Below are 22,598 nucleotides of genomic sequence, written 5' to 3'. Positions count from 1 at the left end.
AGGCTTAAGGACACTAGAAAACAAAGCTAATTGTTATGGTAAAGGATTCTGTGGTGAAATAGCCCTTTTAAATCACACTGTTTGGCTCTGCAGTGGTCTTAGCTGACAAGGAAGTTTTCTTATCCTTTCCTGACATTTCAGAACACCAAAGACAGACACGGGTGTCCAATGCTGATATTGTGGCACAAATGTCAGAGGAAAGGAAGAAAAGGGCTGCAAGAGAACTGTAGGTTAACTTCAGATACAGAAAAAAGGATGCCCAGTCTGCTGAGACATCGAGATTGCAAGTGTGAGATCCACAAGGCAATGGAAAGAAGCCCCAAATAACCTTCAGTGTTTTCATGCCAACAGACTGATTGCAGAGCTGCACCAGCTCCAGGCACGGCCTCTGCCTCTGGCTGCTTTCTTGTGAAACCTAATCCAGCAGTAACTCAGCTGAACCCATACAGAGTCAGAGCCTGCTGTCAATACACCCTTTGTATAAACACTCACAGGTAATTTCTGCTGTCTGCTAAAACTCTTAGAGAAGCCAGATCCCCTGTGTTCAAGCCTCACACAGAAACAACATCCTGCTCCCTTAGAGACCTGGTGTTAAAGCAGCTCCAAAGAGCCTCTTGGGCCACCAGACAGAGAACACAACTAACAGCAAACCTCTCTGTGCCAGCCAAGTAGGATTTAACTCCGTCCTCTGGAGTCCCACAGACAACATCTGCAAAATTCTGATCAATGTTTCTAACATGTACCCGCAGAATGGTTGTTGTGATAAAACATTCCTTTTGTTTTATTAGTCAAAGATGGTCAGTCATTGACATCAAATACGGTTGGTTCCCACACACTTATCTACTGAGATTATTTACCTCTGATTAGGAAAAAGAGTAACTGAACAATTAGAAAAATGTTGAGCACCTGGACCCTACCTTATTTCTCCAGACTAAGAAAACAAAAGTAAGCTTAAGAGGGAAAAAATACCAGGTAGACAGTTGGCAATGACTTTTGCAAGGATGGGAAGGATCCAACATCTCTCACAGGTCCAGCCCTGCTCTGAAGGCTCAGAGCAACAGCTGCTTTATGGATATTTTCAGTCTGTCCCAAAAATTACATAAACATGAATATTCCAGCAAACTACTGAACAGAACCAGGTCCTAATAAAAATTATGGAAATGGGCCCTTAAAGACCAGGGAAACACAGCCCAAAAAAGACTAATCCCTCCAAGTGCGACCCACAGTGAGCCCCGGAGGACTCTAACTTCCTGGATGGATGCTGCACTGGGGAGGAATGGGGGACTATTTTCCTGACAGGTGAAGAAGAGCAGGACTCCACTCATAAATTTATTATGTTGTCTTCAGTACATCGAGTATCCTTCCCTTTCAACAAGTTCCCAGAGAACACAGAAGGCATAGAACTGGAGATCACGGCATGGTCTGGGTTTGAAAGGACCTCAGACACAATTTTATTCCACTCCCTGCCATGGGCAGGGGCACCTTCACTATCCCACAATGCTCCAAAGCCCCACACAACCTGGCCTTGGGCACTGCCAGGGATCCAGGGGCAGCCCCAGCTGCTCTGGGCACCCTGTGCCAGGGCCTGCCCACCCTGCCAGGGAACAATTCCTAATTCCCAAGATCCCATCCAGCCCTGCCCTCTGGCACTGGGAGCCATTCCCTGGGTGCTGTCCCTGCAGGCCTTGTCCCCAGTCCCTCTGCAGCTCTCCTGGAGCCCCTTCAGGCCCTGCCAGGGGCTCTGAGCTCTGCCTGGAGCCTTCTCCTCTGCAGGTGAGCAGCCCCAGCTCTGCCAGCCTGGCTCCAGAGCAGAGGGGCTCCAGCCCTCAGAGCAACTCTGTGGCCTCCTCTGGTCTCACTCCAACAGGTCCATGTCTTTCCTGTCCTGGGGTCTCCAGGGCTGGAGGCAGCTCTGCAGATGGGGTCTCACCACCAAAGCATCACACAAGTTACATGTTTATGCACAGTTTGAGATCAGTGACAAGGAATTTTAAGTTACTTATATACAGGATAAAACTAGACCTAAGTTGCAACATCCACGAACACCCAGGAGTAAAAGGCACCATGTGACCTGGGCCCAGTCCCTGGAATCAGAAACTGTGCCCTAATACACACACACAAGCCTACATTAAAAGCAGTCTGCCAGGCACTCTGAAAGCACATTCTACAGCCTCCAGCCAACGCTTTCCTTTTACAAACTCAGGTGTACATATTCTGTGTCCACTTGTTCCTGTACCAGTTCTATCCTGGACCTTACACACGTCCTTCCAAGTACCTGTCCCCGAAGTACCATCACACAGCGACTGTATATTTTTTACTGTTTTTGTCTGGCTTTCTTTACTGTTTCTGTCAGAGCAAAATTCTGCATCTTTTTCACTTCCAGTTTTATACATGTTGCTCAGTGACTACTCCTTATTCAACAATTTGAATGTCCTGGGAAGTGAGGGGGCAGGGACATAATGTGGTTTACCCAAGCAAACACTGACTAAAAAAAGCAGGCTCTGAAAGTGGCAGGATCACAAAGGTTCATTCTCATATTCCCTCTAGGCATTTGACAGCAAGTTTGTACTGAACCTCAATATTACAGTCCTATTAGCTTTTACCTGACAATAGGTAAGAAACTATCAATTACCTGTATTTCTCTACAATAATCTAAAATGCAGACCATCCCTTTTAATCTGTACTTACCACCTTTAAACTACAGTAGTATAACACGACCTTATAGTCTTTAAGTGCTAGAAAAACCCAATCCATGCAAAACTGACAGCATCTGTTAACTTATCTTGCTCTAAAATACCCAGTAGCATCAGCCTCAGCAATCTCCTCCCACAGTGTATGGTGTTCATCTCTACACAGGCTGGGCCAACACACCACAGTCCTGTCACTGCAGGAAACATTTCCACCTCACAGATGCCTGTGCAGGAATGCTCTTTGTTTCATCATTTTACTCCAAAACAGTACAATCCACCTATGTGCTAAGGATGACAGGAAATATATAAGGAATTAGCATTTACACAATATTATGACTGCTGTCAAGTGTTTACCCCCAGGCAAGGAGAGAAGTTTTTTTGCTTTCTCCTGATGTTCCCCACCTGCTATAGAAACCTGGAGCAAAAAAGAAATTGGTGCTGTAACAGTTTCCAAAATATTTTAGTGGATAGTAATTACAAATATTTTTTAAAGTTCACATATACATAAATATAAATTTACTCAAGAGACAAAGCTAAAAAAGAGCAACAAGTAGGTCCTTATCTGCACAAATAATTAACAAAGTAACTACAAAACCTAGTTTTAAGCAAAATACTACACTCCTTCAGCAGAAAGAATCAAGTTTTGTTTCCATGATAAAAGGCCCTTTCAGGAGAGAGGGCACTGCTTTTCTTTCCGTGCATCACTTGGGTTTCTGTCTGTGTCCCTGCTTCCTTTCCCAGCTCCTGAGACACACAGCTTCAGTCACCAGCTTCTTCCTTATTCCCAGCCCAGTGCTGACAACTCCAGCTTCACTGAGGAGTCTGATACACACCAGAGCACTTCACTGAGAGCAGCTAACTCAGATCCTCCCTGTTCTGTCCTCCACAAGAAACCCCAAAATCAAACCTGCCTCCTGTTATGTCAGTGCACCTCAGCATGACGGCAATTTAGTTTAGAACTTGTTTTCTGGACTGGGAATCGGTTTTTGGAGGACATGAGCGGGGTTTGAGTTTTTTGTTTGGCTTTATAAACCGTTCCATGAGTGATAACCAGAGAGCCTAAATAGGTGTGAATGCATCGAGAAGTACCACAAAAATACCAGGCATCAGCAGAATTCAAAGCAGTGGCTATAGCTTCTGAGGATAAGAACAGATTAAAGTGCTCAGATGTGCCTTCTGTGGGCTTCTTTAGCACAGTTACACTGTTGTACAACCAGGGCTCCACAATCACACCAGCCCACAACCAACCTGCAAACTTCCCAACAAGTGCTGTGGCAGGGGAGAAGTGCAGCAAGGCAGGGCTGGCAGAGCAGGAGACCAAGAGACTGCACCTTAACTGCTGAGTGAGTCCCAGCACACATACAGCATCCTCTCTTTCCTAACAGCCAGGAAAACACGCAGATGTGTGAGCAGAGCAGCCTGGCTGAGCAGGGAGCCATGGCAGAGCTCCAAGGGAAACAGAGAGACAGGAGATAGAAGTAGTAACAGCTACAAGAGGAGGAATTTGGAAACACTGTCCACTGCGTCTGAGGAATGGCAGAGCTCAAATGCAGTTCAGACTTGAAAAGAATGGAAAGAAACAAAAGATTAATATCAAGGGTAACAGGAAAATATTCTATTGCTGTCCCAGCAGCACAAGGCTGGAAGTATGACAGCAGATTTAATATGTGATCTGAGCAGAAGGGCACAGGATGCTTTCCGTGCCTCACCTCACCAGCAGAGTCTAACAGGCTCTTCACTTTGGAAAGAACTCCCAGAGAAAGGCCAGTGGATGAACAGAGGCGGGGACTGACTGGTTGAGTGAACTGGTCCCAGTCAAACCCATGGGGGGATGAAATGGGCTCTGTGTAAGGGTGATGATGCACCAGCTCATGTCCCTGCCAAAACTGCTTCATCTTTGAATGATCAGGAAATTAGAAGAAGGAAGGTAAGCACAACATCCATCTTCAAAAGGAGACAAAAACACACACACACCCCACATACACTGTAACTGTATGCCTGGAGCTCACAGAGTTTGCGGGGTCTCTACTGGGACCTGCAGTTTACCTTGTGATCCACGTTGTGGAAGAGGTGATGGGAATCTACTCTCACCAAGACTGGAGATCCCACCAGGTTGGGAGGAACCTGTCACAGACTGAAGGGTTGGGCTGTCAAGAGAACAGGCCAACAGCACCTCATGGAATGTAGCAAGGACAGATGCAGAGCCCTGATCATGGGGAGAAAGACACCCTGGCAACAACAGACTGGACACTTAGTGGCTGGAGACTGCTCTAGGGAAAATGAGCTGGGGATCAGGGGACCGAGCATGAGCCAGCAGGGCCCCAAGGGAGAGGGGTAACAGCATTCTGTACAGCCATAAGACAGAACACTTGGCTCCTGAGACTATTGTCAGTGCTATTTGGTACATCCTTCGCAGGTTTTGTTTTCATACTGCAAGGTGTCTTTATATCAAAAAGAAAGCAGCCTCATGAAGGATTTCTGTCAAAACATATTTCTGTGTTTGTACACAAACATCTGAAGTATTTAATGACCAATTTTCAAAACTAACAATTAAGGGCATGATTTTCCATTTCATGTCTATGTTGATCAAATTCCATAATCACAACATAGACAGTAATAAATAGAATAACTTCTAGCACATAATTCATAGTATGTTTTTTAAAATACAGGAAATTATGGAATTATGGAATGGTTTGGGTTGGGAGGGACCTTAGAGACAATTTCATTCCACCCTGCCATGGCAGGGACACCTTCCACCAGACCAGGCTGCTCCAAGCCCTGTCCAGCCTGGCCTTGGGCACTGCCAGGGATCCAGGGGCAGCCCCAGCTGCTCTGGGCACCCTGTGCCAGGGCCTGCCCACCCTGCCAGGGAACAATTCCTAATTCCCAAGATCCCATCCAGCCCTGCCCTCTGGCACTGGGAGCCATTCCCTGGGTGCTGTCCCTGCAGGCCTTGTCCCCAGTCCCTCTGCAGCTCTCCTGGAGCCCCTTCAGGCCCTGCCAGGGGCTCTGAGCTCTGCCTGGAGCCTTCTCCTCTGCAGGTGAGCAGCCCCAGCTCTGCCAGCCTGGCTCCAGAGCAGAGGGGCTCCAGCCCTGCACTCAATCCTTCATTAATGGTATTAGATTATGCATCTCAGCTACTCTGGAAACACATGAAGCTGTAGCTAAAACCCATATTTTGAACGAAAAATTTTCTCTTATCCAGTCCTCTAGCCAACAGTTGAGGGATGTCCTCTCATCTGCCCCATCACTGAGCAGCTGCTGTCTCTGACACAAGCTTTGTGCTGTGGTGACCACAGTGAATTCCAGAAAACACACTACTGGAGACAGAACTGAGTACAGAAGCTTCAGTGCAGGTACTGAAGCAGTTAAAAGTAAATTTCACTTTTACTTTGTCTACCAAAAATTCTGCCACATGGAAGTAAATATTTTTTTGTTTACCCAAAGAATTTGTTCAAGTAACAATTAATCATTCTAAGTAAATAATTAATCATTCAAAGAAATACTTTCATTTGCCTCATCTCAGTTAAGTCATAAATGCTGCCCAAAACTATCATTTAGTATCATTTTTGCTACTTTTAATGAAAGGATGGGACTGTTTTCTGGCTAAGAACGATTTATTGCTCAGATGAACATCAGTCTCAGAGGCTGTGAGATTTTAGAGGAGCAGGCAGTCAACCAGAGCTCAAAGTAGTCACAAGTTCTTTGTTACAAGACAATACATAACTTTCTAAACCAATAGACAATTGCCACAGGGTTTATTTTGCTTTTCTAACCTATCACCTTTACTTCTGCTGCACTGTGGATACTTTTATCCAATGGGCTACAATCACACATATATACATCTGCTTCTATTATAACTTCTGAACTCTTAGCTTACTCTATACAACCACATCCCTACATTAGAAACCCTTCACTATCTCACCCAATACAGTTTCTCACTTACTTAAGGCATATTCTTACTTACAACTATAGGAACATAAGTTTATGTTTTTTCTGCTTAATGTCTGTGTATTGTATTTTTACATCAATCCCAGCTTATCTCAAGGCTGCAGATCAAATCTTTCAGTCTCTGTGGAAATTTCTGTTTTTCCGATTCACACAATTTAGTCCCTGAAACACCAAGAGAGCACCAGAAACCCCACACAGTCCTGTCTGTGTCAGGCTGAGGGCAAAGCTCAGCCCAGGCAAATAGCCCCAGGCTGTGCCTAACCTAGAGAGCCCCGGGGAGCACTGTGCTCCTGCAGGGCTGGGTCAGTCCCACCAACACCTCACGGGCAATTACTGCACCTGCTCCACCTATAGAGTACAGAACTGAAAGTTTAGGCTTCTATTTCAGCATTTCCACAATGTTTCACCCTTTACTGTCAGTCCATGCAGCAGCTCAGGATCGTCCTCCAGGAGCTGAAGCCAGCTTTGTGGCAGTTCCTGTGACCCAGACTGCGCACCAAGCCTATTTCCACTTCTGCTCAAGACTTCAAACCAGCACGTCCTACTGAACAGACACTTGATGGCAACAGAAAGGAACTAGCGAGGAAACAAAGAAAATATTTCGTTATATTGATAATGACTTTTCAATCCAGAAATGTGGATTATCCAGAATGTGCCCCCACTGTTTCCCCTGGCTTTAGGACACAATCTCTGTTTCAGTTCACGGCTCAACAATGAAGAGTCTCATTTACAGAAGTTTAAGGTCAAAAGCACATTTAGCTGGTTTGGAAAGCCTGACCTTCAAACAACTCAGAAAAACATTACAAATTACAAATAAAGCTGCCTCTCTTTCTTATGCAAAATCAGTGATATTTGCCTGGAAACAAAGATGAAGACAAACAACTCAGACACCACTTTGGGAAAAAGTCAAAAAGCTACAAAGCTAACTCAACAAAAGTCTGCTGTCAACCCTGGTTCAGAGAGCTCACAGGGATCTCACCACCTCCACAATACTACAAAAATTCAACCATAAGAGTAACAGCTTTAAATCCTGAAAACAAAAGGGTGGGGGCTTTTTTGTAATTAATTTTATTTCACAAAGCCTCTCTGCAAAATTATAATTTTTATATGTTCTTTATTTATTGTTTCCCTTTCTCTCAGTTCCAGAACATTTCTCTATTGAGATTTAATTTCAGTTGCTCCAGGGCTCCTTTTCCAGATGAACTGCCAGCATCCAAGATTCTGTGAAGTGAAAGGATTTGTAAAGTGAACACAGAAAACACTAGGCCCAAAACTGCACAGAAATACCACAGGCTTGTTTTTTTGGAGGGAGTCTGGGAGGAAAATGCCTGCCCACTTACTGCAAGATCTCATTTACTTAAACAGGACCAAATTTGTTCACCTGTTGCTGGAACAAAAAATCCGACTGTTCAAGATGCTGAGGGCTCAAAAATTCACTTCTTCCTTCTCTTGAGGAAGAAACTTCAGCTTTCAAATAACAACACTTCTTTAGCTGCAAACATTACAGTACAAAAGCCTCAGCAAGCGCTCAGTCACCCCAATCACAGGCTGAGCTGAACCCAGCTTTTACACTGCAGAAACACAGCTGCTCCATTGGAAGAGAATGAAAGTATTTTAAGATGTAGAAAAATAACTCCCACTAAAAACATGCTGAAAAATATTAGAACACAACCAAACGTGTTGCTACATAGCTCATTTGTATGGCTTCATGAGGGAAAAAAAAAAGCAAAGGAAGCAGAGTGATGGAATGGTCTGTACAGTTCTCTTGGCCTTTTTGATTTGTATGGTAAGGAGGGTTGTATTTAACCCTTAGTGTATCCAGACAGAGTAGAAGGACACCGAGGAGCCCAAAACAGCAGGGAGTCACTGCCTGTTGTGGCTAGCCCTGCCTCAAAGCTTTCAGAAAACACTCTCAGGGTCCCCCTGAGTGGGAGCACCACCACCTGGTGACCAGCCACCATTCCCAGTCTGGCACCACTGTGCACATCCAGTGTGCACACAGAGTGTGCAGTCGGAACCATCAGCCAGCTCAGTGACCATCATTTCTAACAGATCTGGCCCTGATGTCAAACCTTTGGGTACTTCACTAGGGGCTCCCCTCCAGCTGCTGCTGAACCCCAAACTCAAGGACTGGTTTCCAACACACTCACAGGCCCTTCTCCTGGTGACACAGGTCCTCCTCACTAAAAACACATCTGCCCAGCCTGAGTGAGAGACTCGGGCGATTCCCTGCACAGCTCCACCATCCTTTTCAGCAAAGGCAACTTTTCTTTTGCCAAGGCCTCTGCTGCTCCAGGAACAGGTGCTGCCATGACTGCTGGAGACCACAGCACATTATCACCAGCCCTGAGTGCACATGGGCTAATCACAGCAGAGTGCCCACAGTGCTCTGGAAGCTCTGCTCTAGGACAGACTGGTACACAGGCCTGGCTTCAGCAACAGCTAAACAAGTGCTTGACTGTCCCCAACCAGGGATCAACCAGAACAAAAACTTCAACCCCCTTTTGGTCAAGTACACCTGACAAAGCTCAGACCAACCTGCTCCAAGTCCAGGCATCCTGCAGCTATCCCGTCCTGACAGCAGCCAGAACTCTGGGTCATAAGAGGAGTACCAGAAATCCACTGAAAATCCGAGATATGCCCTAAATATTGAGAGGCAGAGCCCAAGAACTGGTGCTAGAGCTGTTGCTTCTACTGGCTGTGCTCTGATCTCTCTGAAGGAACCCAGGCAAGCTTTAGAGCTAGAAAGATGGGGAAGGGTCTGGAGGTGAAGGGTCTGAGGAGCAGCTGAGGGCACTCGGCTCGTTCAGCTGGAGCACAGGAGACTGAGGGGAGGCTCCTCGGGGCTGCAGCTCCTCCCCAGGGCAGGCACAGGGGCCGGGAGCATTCCCTGGGGAGCCTGGGCAGTGCCCAGCAGCCCCGGGGGGAAGAACCTTTCCCTGAGCTCTGCTCTGGGACAGGGACAGGAGCCCAGCAAGGGCTGCAGCTGTGCCAGGGCTTGCCATGGAGCTCAGGGAGCTCTCTGCATTTGCTGTGTCAGTGTGAGTTCTGATGGAGGTCGCTAAGATGATCAGCAGCTGTTGAGGCAAAGGGATCTCTCCACTGCTGCTGGGAAGTGTGGAGCAGAAAGGACATTTTGGAGTGACTTGTTAAGGTTTTATGCAGGAATTTGGGGTCCATCTCAAACATTGCTGTAGTGATGGCTCACTCTCTGCAGGTGTGCCTGGGACATGTTGCTTACAGGACCAAAAGAAGTCACTTTCAGATAGTTGCAATTCCTCAGGAATGGACGTAAAGCTTTACCCTTTCCCTGCCTTTTTCTTTTCATGTCTTCTCTGGAAGACTCATTCTCAGAAATTAAACAGCTAAAAAAGAAATGCGTGTCCTTGTCCACGTGAGCTTTTCAAGCAGAAAGGGGAGGAGGCTTTTACTGCCTAGCTGTTAGGTGCTGCAGGGTGGTGAGTGGCTCAAGTTCATGTGACAGGGCAACTACTCATTTCACCAGTGCAGTGAACACAGTCTAGAAATGGAATTCTGAAGTGTTCTTGCTTGTGGAAAATACTTAAGTAATCTCTTTGGCTGAAATAGTTTCCTTTTGCATGCAAAGCACCCATAAAATTGTTTATGCAGGTTTGCTGTTAACTGTGGCATTGAAATGCATCATTACCTCTGGATTTTTTTTCCTGGCTCTTTAATCACATTTGGTGGTATGTGATTTCTTTAAATGTGCATTCAAGAATGCCTTGTGGCAATGGTTAACTTAATGAGAAGTGCAAATGGCTTGCAGACAAATTTTCCAAATACTGAAAATGTGAACACCAGCTTTGTCAGCTCCACTTAATTCCCTTTGTCAGAAAGGTGGCCACATAAACTGCCTCAGAGATAGTAACTGAGTTCTCTCAAGGGTATGGGAATACAATTAACCTAAATCAGAGAATTCTGGAATATCTTGAGCTAGAAGGGACCCCCAGGGATCATTGATCCCAGCCTCTGCACAGAGGGGGCCATGTCTGGGGAGCTGACAGGTACAGACAGAGCCTTTGGAACAGTGTGAAGGATCATATCCTACACTTCCTAGAGCAGACAGTCATGAGTACCAGAGGGAAAACACTCCCTGCTCAGGCAGTACAGAAGGTGTGAAGGAAGGAACAGGAACTCTCAGGAAGTTGAATGCCTCCTTCCCAAAATCAATCACTGTCAGAAGGAACCCTCACAGAATGAGGTGCGCACAGTAACCTGTCACCAGAGACTCCGAGCGGGGATATGGTGTCAGGAGCAATAAATAGACCCTGAAGAAGTCTGAGACCATAAACACATGTGGAAAAAGGTCCATAGAATCCTAGAATAGAACCCTAGAATATTCTCAGTTGGACTGATGGTCCTTGTGGGACCCTTTCAACCCCTGACCCTGCACAGGCACCCCAACAACCCCACCCTGAGCCCCCCTGGCAGCGCTGTCCAAACGCTCCTGGAGCTCTGGCAGCCTTGGGGCCGGGAGCATTCCCTGGGGAGCCTGGGCAGTGCCCAGCAGCCTCAGGAAGAAACTCTTCCTAATATCCAGTTTAAACTCCTCCAACACAGTTTTGTGGTAGTTTTGATTAATTCTTTTCCCTTGCACTCTGAGGACAGCTACGTACAGTATCACAGGTGGGAGTACCCCACAGCTCACACAATTATTCCAATAAGGAATATTATTTTTAATATTACCATGTGCTGCCATAGCACATGAGCTGGGCAGCTTTTTATTTTTAATAATTCCACAAAAAAAAACAGTTGAATTCTACCTTTTCAGAGCTTTAGGACAGTTAGTTTGAAAGTACCAATGTTGGTTTGAAAGTACCAATGTTTCAGCAGAGCAAAGGGGAAGACGGAAACTAAAACACACATGGCTTTCAGCATTTGGTCCAGAAGGACTGACAGTCTGTGTACAGCTGCACGGACAGCAGGCTAAAGATGACCAGGCTCTCTTGGAAAATGTAGAGCTATTGAGCAGAAGCACCTGTGCTGTGCAAAGTCAGACATCCTGACACCACAAACCATCAGCATCTGTGCTGCAACAAACTGAGCAACCCCAGAGGGGCCCAGAGGCCTGCATTCCTACATTAACAGGTATTGGTAGAGAAATGTTTTTTAAAAACTCACCTGTTAGATGAGTCCAGCCCAGCACAATGGCTGGAAATCCAGACCCCAGAACCTGGATGCTGCAGCAAAATCAAACACTGACCATGCAAAATACAGCACAAGACAGATTTCTTCCATTGGATCATCTACAGCACGAGGCAGTTGCTCCAAGGAAGTGGACATTTAACATCATACACATCCCTGGAGAGGGAATCAGTGCAGAGTACAAGTCTGGCCCTGCCCAAGAGTCAATGTCACAGGGCTACTGGACCAACCCCAGAGTTCTTGCTTTCAGCCTCATGAGCCAGAGCCCCAGGAAGAGAGGATTTAATTGATGGAATCAGGTCAATGGCTACTCACAGACTTCAGCAATCATCATGACAGGCCAGAAGATGCACCGGTGAAAAGTTACACTGCAGGCTGGACACTGTGCCATACTAGATTGGGAAATGGGAAACAGCCTTCTAACATTTCCCTAGGGTTCAATTAAGATCTGACAGAAAGAACAGTGTCCAAGGAATACTATAATTCTCTTATGAAAATCCTGGGTGTCCACGACATGCTCGCCATAAACACAAGTACAGGGAGCAGCATAGCAACAATCCAGTACTTGCCTGCTGACCCCCAGTACTTCACTGATTCATTCATCACAGGTCAAGCAAAGCCATGTCTGGAAGTGCTGAGGAGTGCACTACACCAACTGGGGAATGCAAAGCCCAGCACTCTATTCCTCCAGTATGACCAGGAGGAGCCCTGCATCCTTCTAATGCTCATCTACTGTGCACAAGTTTCTCTGTACAAGTACTGAAAAAAAAGGAAAAAAAAAGCAGAAAAAGGAGCTGTCACATCTCAAACAACAAACCAGACACACAGTCACACCTTTATCAATGGTTATAACCCATATGAACACAAATCCAAAAGCTCCTGGTAAGAAATGTATACTGACACTATGGTTTGCTGCTACATTCACCTTTCTGTAATGCTCATCAGTAGTGAGATAAAGGGTAAGCAGTCTGGAGGCTTCAAGGAGCTTCTCTACATTTTATAACCACAACCTAACACATGGAACACAGATTGTTCAATACTCTGCTGCATTTGAAGCAAAATGCAACAACATATGTAATGATCATAATAAAATATTTTGCTCAAACAAACCCAAACTTTGGCTTTCAAATCAGTTCTTGAATCCCAGTAATCAGTCTCCTGACAGCTTACGCCAGTTCAATAAGTCATAAAAAACTGTATTCCAAGCAGAAGTATTTTTTGCCTCACGTTTCATTAACAGACAATAAATTGAGAAGAAATGTATGTATCATTCAATGTTTTACAAAAAGCAAGCATTATCAACTAAACGTTGATTTTAACTCTACAAACACAAACAATAAAGGGAACTTTAAAGACAAAATATTCTGATTATTAAAACTTTATGGGGGCACCAAAAGTTATGACTTCATTGAAAAGAACTAAACTGATCCAAAAAGTCTGACTCAAACAAAAGCAAAAGGTTCCCTCCCTCCTGCCCAGGCCACTCAACCCGCTCTATCCCACATGCCAATATTATGACTTATCTGACCAGAAACCAAGGTCAGGGAGCCGAACAGGTTTTTCTGCAGCTCCAGCTTCCTGCTGTCTGCCATGGGGTCAGAGAAATGCAAGTGGAGGCACAAAGAAGCAGAACTGTGCCACAGGATTTTTCTGTTCAGGGACTGCTGCACATCCATGTGTTTAACAGAGTTTGAGAATAAAGAATATAATGTGAACATTAAGGGGCAGAAACAAAAGCAAGAGGAAGAAAAAATGCTCAGAAGGAGCCAGTTCTTTGGCACTGATATTCCAGAACTATCACTAAGCAGGGAGATGACTGGTAACTGCTCCAAATAGTGCTGCAAGCAAGTGAAAAATTAGGTAGCAACAAAATTCAGTGGCGTGACCACAGCAGCCACAGAATCCAGCACCTGCAACCACTTTGTTCTGTCCACAGGCACTCAAGGGCTCTCTGCAACAATAACAGCAATTTTACTTTTCATTCTTGAGGTTAAGAAAAACCTTGAGCACACAAGTGTACATTTTGGACTTTAAACTACCCAGCACTGTCAAGTTCCAAGTTAAAGTTAACCAGACTTTACCAGAGTGTTTGATGCTACAGGTACCTGTGAAGCAGGGTCTCAACTTCAGAGACTGATTAAGTCTCTTGCTTCCCATTGAAAATATCTTCCCTCCCACACAGGTGATTCTGTGCTTATTTTACAGTCTAAGGTGCAGGTCAGCTATGACCTGCTATCATTAAGCAAGGGGTCTTACCCCTTACAAAACCAGCCTTCAGAGGAAGCCTCAACTTCTGAGTGCTGCAAAGCACGTGACAACATCTGGGACAAAATATTCAAAGAAATCAGTATTTATGTAACTATTTTACAGTGACTGAACATACACATCCCTTAAGTAGAGATCTAGACAGAGACATCACAAGATACTTCATCTGTAAAATATCAGGAAAGCCAGAGGCATGGAAATCAGAGAGGCTACTCAGAAGGGAAATTCTGAAGTTTTTAATTATTCGGTTCTCATGGGTATTCTCAAGCAAATAAAGCACTAAAGATGACGCACAAAGAGCTCTCATGCATTCCACCAGCTCCCATGCAGCTTTTACAGACTGGGGAGCAGTCTCCGTTAGGGATTAGATAACGATCAGTACCGCTGGATTCTGAAATACAACACTGAGCATGTGCAGCAGAGAATTCCACAAGCAGCGCTGCAGGCTGGGAACAAACACCCGTGCACAGCTAGTTAACAGCACTTTTTGTTTTTTCCCCCTCCAGAAACAACCAAGTGCTCTCACTGAATGCAAGATTCTGCAAAATTCTGAACAAGAATAACCAAAACTTGTAAATGAAGTATTTTAACAGTGCAAGGATTAAAACCTCTTCAGAGAGCAGCTAAAACCTCCTGCAACTAAACAGATATGGAAGCAGTTGGTCTGTCAGCATTTGTTTTGCTTCAAAGAAACATTAAGTTTCACAAGTCAGAACAATTCATTCCTCTCATATTTTAAAGCTACTACTACCAATCCTATTTAAGGAACTTACAAGGTAAATTCTGCAACAGTGATAAGACCTACAGCCACTTCAGAACTCCAGCACACCTTTATTTTGCTGATCAAAATCAGAACAAAAGGTTTGTTTGTATATTCAGAGTTCTGATGGAGTCAAAAACACTCAGACCGTAGGAAGAATAAATCAGCCAGGGACTAAATCTAAACCAGTTTTAGACCTGTCTAATAATGTTCAAATTTGGGAACTGTACTTCTTAGAATTCTTAGCCATACACACAATAGTCATTAACTTAGCCTTGAGCATTCCATCCTCTCAATACCCAATCCTGGCATTACTGGAGCTCCAGGCAAACGTGTCAATAGTTTGATTACACACACAAATATTTAGTATTTCTAGATTAAGTTGTATTCAATCAAGTATTTGCTCACGCAGTCTATCACCAGGTGACAATTTCTGAAACACTAAATCATACCTGCAACTTTGTCCCGAATAAGTTTTGCAGATTCCACTTCGCCGATGCTGCTGAATAGACTCCGTAATTCATCCTGTGTCATGTTCTGAGGAAGGTAGTTCACAATTAAATTTGTCCTACCAATATCATCCCTGCAATCTTCAGCCATGTGATCTTCATAACCATTGGACATTTTACAATATATCTGCAAAGTGAAAAAAATCCTCAGTGAGGTTTAGATCTTCACATTTCCATAAACCAAACTTCCTCCTCCTGAAATAAGTTTGAATGTTTATTTAAAAAACTAAGAACAAGCCACTGCTTCAGCAATGCATTTTTTCAACTCAGAAAACAAAATACTACTTGTTGAAAATTCCAGAACAATTACTTCTTTCAAAAGCACAAACACGACACTTTACAGAACTATGTACCATTAAAGAGCTCTTCAAGATTTATATTTTTTTACATTAATAAAAAGCATCAAGATAGATTTTGAAGACATTCCTGTAAACACCAAAGTATTCCAACAGCCAAGGTAAAAATCAGGTCCCCCACGTCCAAGTACTTTACCAGCCCCAACCAAACTGCCACCTCAACCTAAATTCCAACCTTATGCACCCAGAACTTTTTCAGACAGGAAGAAAAGAAGCAGCAAGATCTGATCCAATTCAGTGTTTCAACTGGAGACTATTAACTTTCTGAATGTTTTCCCCTGGAAACATTGTCCATCCTGCACCCCAAGGCCTGTTACTGTTTAATGCTGCCTTTGGTGCTGCTTTACTGTGTGTATGAAACTGGTCAGTCTGTGCTGCACACTGACTTGGGGGCATATTGAGTATTTGACAGAGTTGCTATTTTTGCAGCTTTTTAAAGAAAGCCTTGAGAAAACATACAGAATTCCTATCACAGGAAGATACTCTCTGCCTCAGTCCACCATCAGGGACCGAATCCTGATGTTTTAGTTGACCTACAACTAAAACTCACACCAGACTCAAGCTTCTCATGGCTTGACAGAATCCTAGTTTTTAAAGCACTTCAACTACTTTGAAACAGTCAAAATCAAGACATCTAAATCCTGTTTCTGCAACAGGATCTCCAGATCTGGATCTGCTAAAGGACAGGCCTTTCCAGAGACTGCACCATGACTGACAGCCAGCCAGAAGCTGAATAACAGAAGAAGTCAGAAACAGCAACCAGACATCCTCAGTCTAGAGAGGGAATGCTCCCTGCATGAAGGGACTTCCAGGCCCCTCACCAGCAGCTGCTCTTAATTCATGTCTGACAGTGAAGATCCAATTTTTAAACAAATACCTGAGTACATGATTATAGAATAAACCACGAGAACACTTACACTAATTTGAGATTTAACACAGTATGGATTTGAACTGAATCTTTATCTTTTCAGTATGTGTTGAAGCATTAAGAGCTGGCAGCTCTTGCTCCCCTTCACCCACAGATCAGGTTCTACCCTCACTTTTGTGTTCTAAGTGTCAACACAAGCCTATTCCAGCACCCTCTGCTCATGGGATAACCGATCTGTACTGTGAAAGCAATGGAAAACCACACAGGAGGGAAGCCCTTTTTGTTGTGTCAGCAGTTTTAATCTGCTTTCCTTGCAGCAAGATAAGCACCAGCTAATGCCACACGATAGGAAAGCAGGGGGAGCATTGCAAAGCTGGAAGCAGGGAAACAGACTCCTTTCAGCAGACAATTTTTAAACTGCCAGGTCATCTCAGTTGTACCACAAATTCTGTCATTAAATACACGTTCCCTCCTGGCTTTGTCAGAATTGCTGAGCACAATCTCAGAGAAGTTTCCTGTTCTGGTAAACAACACTCAAACAGCTGAATCGTCTGTGGTCACCATGTCTAAGTTGTAAAACCACGTAACACACACTTTCAGAATTATCTGAATAGAAGGCAACTTTGCTTGCCTTCGCACTCCACAAAATTCAAGCCTACAAGCAGAACACACCAAAATGTTGATGAGTGCAAGCTGTATGGCACAACTACAATATTTAGTAAGCAAAGGAAGAAATGCTGAGATTTTTCCACCTGTAAGAGGAAAAAGTTTAAATTTTCTTCATTTTAACCAACTTTGCCCTTTATTGCCACTTATTTATGATATAAATCTTTCCTGCTGCTGAGATCAAGAAATTGCTATAAATCCTACTGATTTCAAGAACAGATACTTAAAAGATTGAGGTTTGGGGTTTTTTTTAATTCTCCAGGGTGTATCTGCTCCCTGAAAAGGAGGCACCACAGTCAGATACCCAGCAGAGAAAACTTCCCAGCATACCAGGATGACAAGTTACCACACTTTTATCTGGCATAAAGCGGAATTGCCAAGAGTTTGATAAGTGGCTGCTGACTTTCCATCACTGTCCCATCTCCTCGAACCCCTCTACAACACTCTTAGTCTGTACCTCCCAGGATACTCAAGCAGTGCCTGGGGCAGTGCTGATTCAGAGCCATTAGAAGGTGGGAAGGAAGCTTCCACCTGCTTTTCTTCAGGCTTTTAGAAAGCAAACATAGGAAGCACTTGCATACAGGCCTGGCAAAGGTTCCCATGGGATACCAGGAACCAAGCATGCAGGAGCAACAAAGGCACAGAGAAGAGCTAGAGGAGCAGAGCGCTGAGACAGAAGATGCTTCTTCCTAATCTCTTGCTGAGCACTTATACAATCTGCTGCAGGACTTACAGTGTCCAGCCAGCCTGGAAGTTAGTGGGCACCACCTCTTCTGCTGGTGAGGTGTTAAGGAAACTCCCCCAATTCCACCAGTCTAATGCCCCTCTGAGGGTCCCACTGGCACCACCCCAGACTGGCTCTGCTGGGATCCCAGCCCCTTTGCAGCAGAGGCTCCAGTGACCCCACAGGCCCCGTGTGAGTCCCTGTAACCCCACAGTCCCCCAGTCAGACCAGCTCCTCCCACCAGCTCGGCCCCGGGTTTCCCACAGCACAGTCCCAGACTCCTGTTCCTTTGTGGTGCAGTGACACAGAACAGCTCGAGCTGGTGCCCTGGGGGGGGACCCCGGACAAAGCCCCCCCGGGGCTGTGCCCATCGTGATGCTGATGTTTAGTCCAGGGTCTTCTCAATGTGTCCGGGGAGCTTTAGGTTGGATATCAGGAAAAGGTTCTGGGAGAGGCTCCTCAGGGAAATGGTCACGGCCCCAAGTCTGTCAGAGTTGAAGAATCCCCTCTCAGAACAACCTGCAGCTCACACTGCAGCTGCCAACCTGCACCAGGTGTATTCCTCAACAGGTGAACAGTTCTCATGCCAGCAAAGTTAAAAAGAGCCCCTGAAGAATTGTAACCTCTGCATACTGAAAAGATTTCCAAAAAGAAAAGGAGCTATAAGATAGGATGGATGAAACAAGCAATGCTACACTGAAAAACAAGTTTTTATTCTGCTCTCACTGAAATACGCTGAGGGAATGTCCTGGTCCTTCTCCACCAAAGAGAGAACAATCCGTTTCTATCAGTAAATATTCCAGATTTGAGAACCAGGCATACACACTTATTTGCAAGTTAGAACTTCGTTAACCGATGTTTGTCAATCCACAATTACATAAATCAAAAGACTGAATGCATTTATATTCCCCGTGGACAGGTCAATGATGGCAAGAAGGCCCAACAGCTCCATTTGGGAAGGCTGACTGAAAAGAAACTGGTAGTTTGCAACCTTTCCAAAACAGGCCTTCATTTATATATCCCAAAAAACTAAAACTTTAAGACTAGGTTCCACTGCCCTGCACTTCCTCAAATGACCATTTAAAAAAAATAAACCAAAGTATGCAGAAACTTGTTTGAAAAAGCAGCAGCCACCTTCTTCCTTGGGTAAAATGCCCCAAAATTAAAATGCTGCAGACACTTGTATGAAAAAGCAGCAGCCACCTTCTTCCTTGGGTAAAATGCCCCAAAATTAAAATGTCAAGGGTGCACAAAGCAACAAAGGGAATCATATGTGCTGTGCCCGAATCGTCCACTAATTCTGAAAGTGTTTGAATCCACACAGCCTAACACGTCACCACCTGTGCCAATGACTGCTCAGGCCCCCTCAGCCAGGCAGCATTCCCAGGACTGGATTGAAAAGCTCTCATGGGCATTATTTGCAGAAATGTTGCACTGACCATGACAATCATCTCCACATAAAAGCACACCAGATCCCACAGGTTTAATGGTTCTGGCAAGAGAGCAATAAAAGTTTTTTTCCAATGACACACTGTATCTCCATCCAGAATTCTAGGAATCACTGCTATTAATTATTTCACTGCAAGATTTTTGCTAAGAAGGGAGACCTGTATGGAACTGTGGAGATCATGTGAAACGAGAACACTGGCAAGAACTGCCCGCCTTCAACATCAGGCAAGAGGCTTTTTCTACCTTCACCTTGGTCACAGGACTAAAAAGGCACCAGACCACTACTGAGGTCACAAATTCATATGTAGACACCTAAACAGATGCTCACAGAATCCCAGGATACCTGGCTTGGAAGGAACCTTAAAGATCATTTCATTCCACCCTGTGCCACAGGCAGGGACACCTTCCACTGTCCCAGGCTGCTCCAAGCCCTGTCCAGCCTGGCCTTGGGCACTGCCAGGGATCCAGGGGCAGCCCCAGCTGCTCTGGGCACCCTGTGCCAGGGCCTGCCCACCCTCACAGGGAACAATTCCTAATTCCCAAGATCCCATCCAGCCCTGCCCTCTGGCACTGGGAGCCATTCCCTGGGTGCTGTCCCCTGCAGGCCTTGTCCCCAGTCCCTCTGCAGCTCTCCTGGAGCCCCTTCAGGCCCTGCCAGGGGCTCTGAGCTCTGCCTGGAGCCTTCTCCTCTGCAGGTGAGCAGCCCCAGCTCTGCCAGCCTGGCTCCAGAGCAGAGGGGCTCCAGCCCTTGCAGCATCTCCATGGCCTCCTTACTCCAGCAGCTCCATGTCTTTCTTGTGCTGGGGTCCCCAGAGATGGAGGCAGCTCTTCAGGTGGGATGGATGATGGATCAGCTAGTGCAGAACTTAAGATGGGAAATTCTTCCTGGATCAATGAGTTCTGTGGCACAGAGCTCATGGAACCTTGACTGGAGCACTGGGAATGGGCCACAGTGAGCACAGCATGGTCCTTAAACCCCAGCAGACCTAAAGCTGCTACCCAGCTACTCACCCAAAACCTCCATCTTTCTTTGCAATGAAGTGCAAGGCAGCATCATCCAGGACACTCCATACAGGATGGGCTCCAGTGGACAGTGCCTGACGGAGTCCCTGAACTGGTGAAATCTTGGTGGTGGTGTCAGTGGTAAATGAACATTTATTGATGTTTGGTCAGGATTTGAGAGGAATTTGAAGGAATAGTGCATGAATGCGCAGTGAATCAAATGCCAACAGGGCTTGCACTGCACTGTCCTTGTCCTGTGCTTTGTGTATTCATGGAGAGGTCTGTGCTTGTGGGGTGCAATATGCAGAGCTATTGGGGTCATGAAAAGAGGTTGTATAAAGAATAAAAGGTGTTTTCTTGTAGATTATGGGGAAAAGCTCTGTGATGTAGACAGGTCTGGATTAAGTAATGGAGAGATGGAGAGATAAGTGTTCTGACTGAAACATGTGGTAAATGAGCCCTGAAAAGTGATGCTGCAGAGTTCTGCCCATGAGCTGTTTCATCAACTTGCACTTCAGTCTCACAGGCTTCTTCTTGAGCTCTGCCTGTGGACTTAGGAATCTAAATGGGGTGCTTCAAGCACAACCTCAAGGTCACTAGAGCCCTTCTGCTTCTCTAGCACACGGATATTTGTTGACACGCCTCCCCCCCAGAGTCATGGCTAACTGCAAGGCAACAATGTTGTCTCAAGCTGACGAGCTGTTTCTTGGAGACCACACCTGAGACAGCACAAAAAGAACACTACTACATTCAGGCAAGTGCCAAACCAATCCAGAAGGCAGGGGCAGAGGTGCTGAGATGTCCAGGCTGGAACACATGTCAAAATCAAAGCCACACATGTAGAAGGGCCTGAAGAGCCTCCATGAATTTAAACTGCTTCAGGAAAACAGTTTTCAATAACTACCCAACACAGTATTGTCAGGCTAAAACTTGCTCTGCAGGCAGCTGTCATACCAGGATTGAGAAGCAACAGTTTAATCACAACACAGTAGGACAGACACCGGGGAAAGAAAAAGCAACATACTGTCTTCTCTGAAATTGCTGTAAGCAAGAGAATAGGTTTCACCTGAATAGCAACACCAGCAGAAAACCTTCCCCTAGGCCTACCTGCCTCCCAAGGAAAAAAAAAAGTTTCCTAGTGCTCCACATGTTTCAGTCAGAACACTTATCTCTCCGTCTCTCCATTACTTAATCCAGACCTGTCTACATCACAGAGCTTTTCCCCATAATCTACAAGAAAACACCTTTTATTCTTTATACAACCTCTTTTCATGACCCCAATAGCTCTGCATATTGCACCCCACAAGCACAGACCTCTCCATGAATACACAAAGCACAGGACAAGGACAGTGCAGTGCAAGCCCTGTTGGCATTTGATTCACTGCGCATTCATGCACTATTCCTTCAAATTCCCCTCAAATCCTGACCAAACATCAAAAGCTATTTTGGGGGGAGGGAGAAATCACAAAATCCAGATTGTCTCTTAAATTCAAGAGCAGCATTTATACAGTGTATGAGGGAAAAAAAAGCAAACCTTTCTACTTGCCTACCCTTTGGGTTTTCCAGAGGTAACAGAACTCATCTCTTTGATTCCTGTCCCCTTTGCACACCTGAAACGAGGACACTACCCTTGTTCTCCTCAGTTTGACTGCACTTAAGATTCCAACACTTTTGCCACTAAAAATAGCGCAGCACCAGAAGCGGCCATTACTAAAATCTGCTGCTGCATTTCCACAAATTCTATTTCCATATGCTGAATCACTCGTTTCAGTACAATGTATCTTAAGCATTTTTTTTAATGTTGTTTTAAAAACACTGGGCATAAACTTAGTTTTGAGCACATTTTTGGTCTAACAAATCTCAACTGTCATGATTTTAATATTTCAGTAAAGCAGTTTTAGCAATCAGATTTGCCTGGAAGGGTTTTTAACGCCTCCCTTAGTTGTTTTTATTCATGTTCATATAATAATACCATTAAGGTGTTTTTGTCAATGCTTTTATTGCCATTCAGAGACAAAAGCATTTGAGGGCAAAAAAATTAGCTGCATTTTTCAGAGCAATGACCTTACTTTACCAGTCTGATGAACTGCACTCAATTCCTAGGAACAAAATTAATCATCATTGGGATGCTGTCAGAAATCAGATACAGGCTGGCCATAATTACCATCCGCTGCTGGTCCAACACCCAGCAG

General features: G+C 45.0%; 1 protein-coding gene across 3 annotated transcripts in view; it reads right to left on the bottom strand.

Annotated features, from left to right (window-relative positions):
* Positions 1-22,598, bottom strand: part of ELAVL1 (ELAV like RNA binding protein 1) — a 45,611-nt gene that overhangs the window by 19,324 nt on the left and 3,689 nt on the right. For all 3 annotated transcript variants that reach the window (XM_038163511.1, XM_038163512.1, XM_038163513.1), the window contains exon 2: positions 15,285-15,468. In XM_038163511.1, the coding sequence (XP_038019439.1) occupies positions 15,285-15,456 (172 nt within the window). In that variant the 5' untranslated portion in view covers positions 15,457-15,468. The remainder of the gene's footprint in view (positions 1-15,284; positions 15,469-22,598) is intronic.

Source organism: Motacilla alba, chromosome 28 (genome assembly GCF_015832195.1).
Source record: "Motacilla alba alba isolate MOTALB_02 chromosome 28, Motacilla_alba_V1.0_pri, whole genome shotgun sequence".
In the NCBI taxonomy this organism is placed as follows: Eukaryota; Metazoa; Chordata; class Aves; order Passeriformes; family Motacillidae; genus Motacilla; species Motacilla alba.
This window is presented reverse-complemented; position numbering and strand designations above follow the sequence as displayed.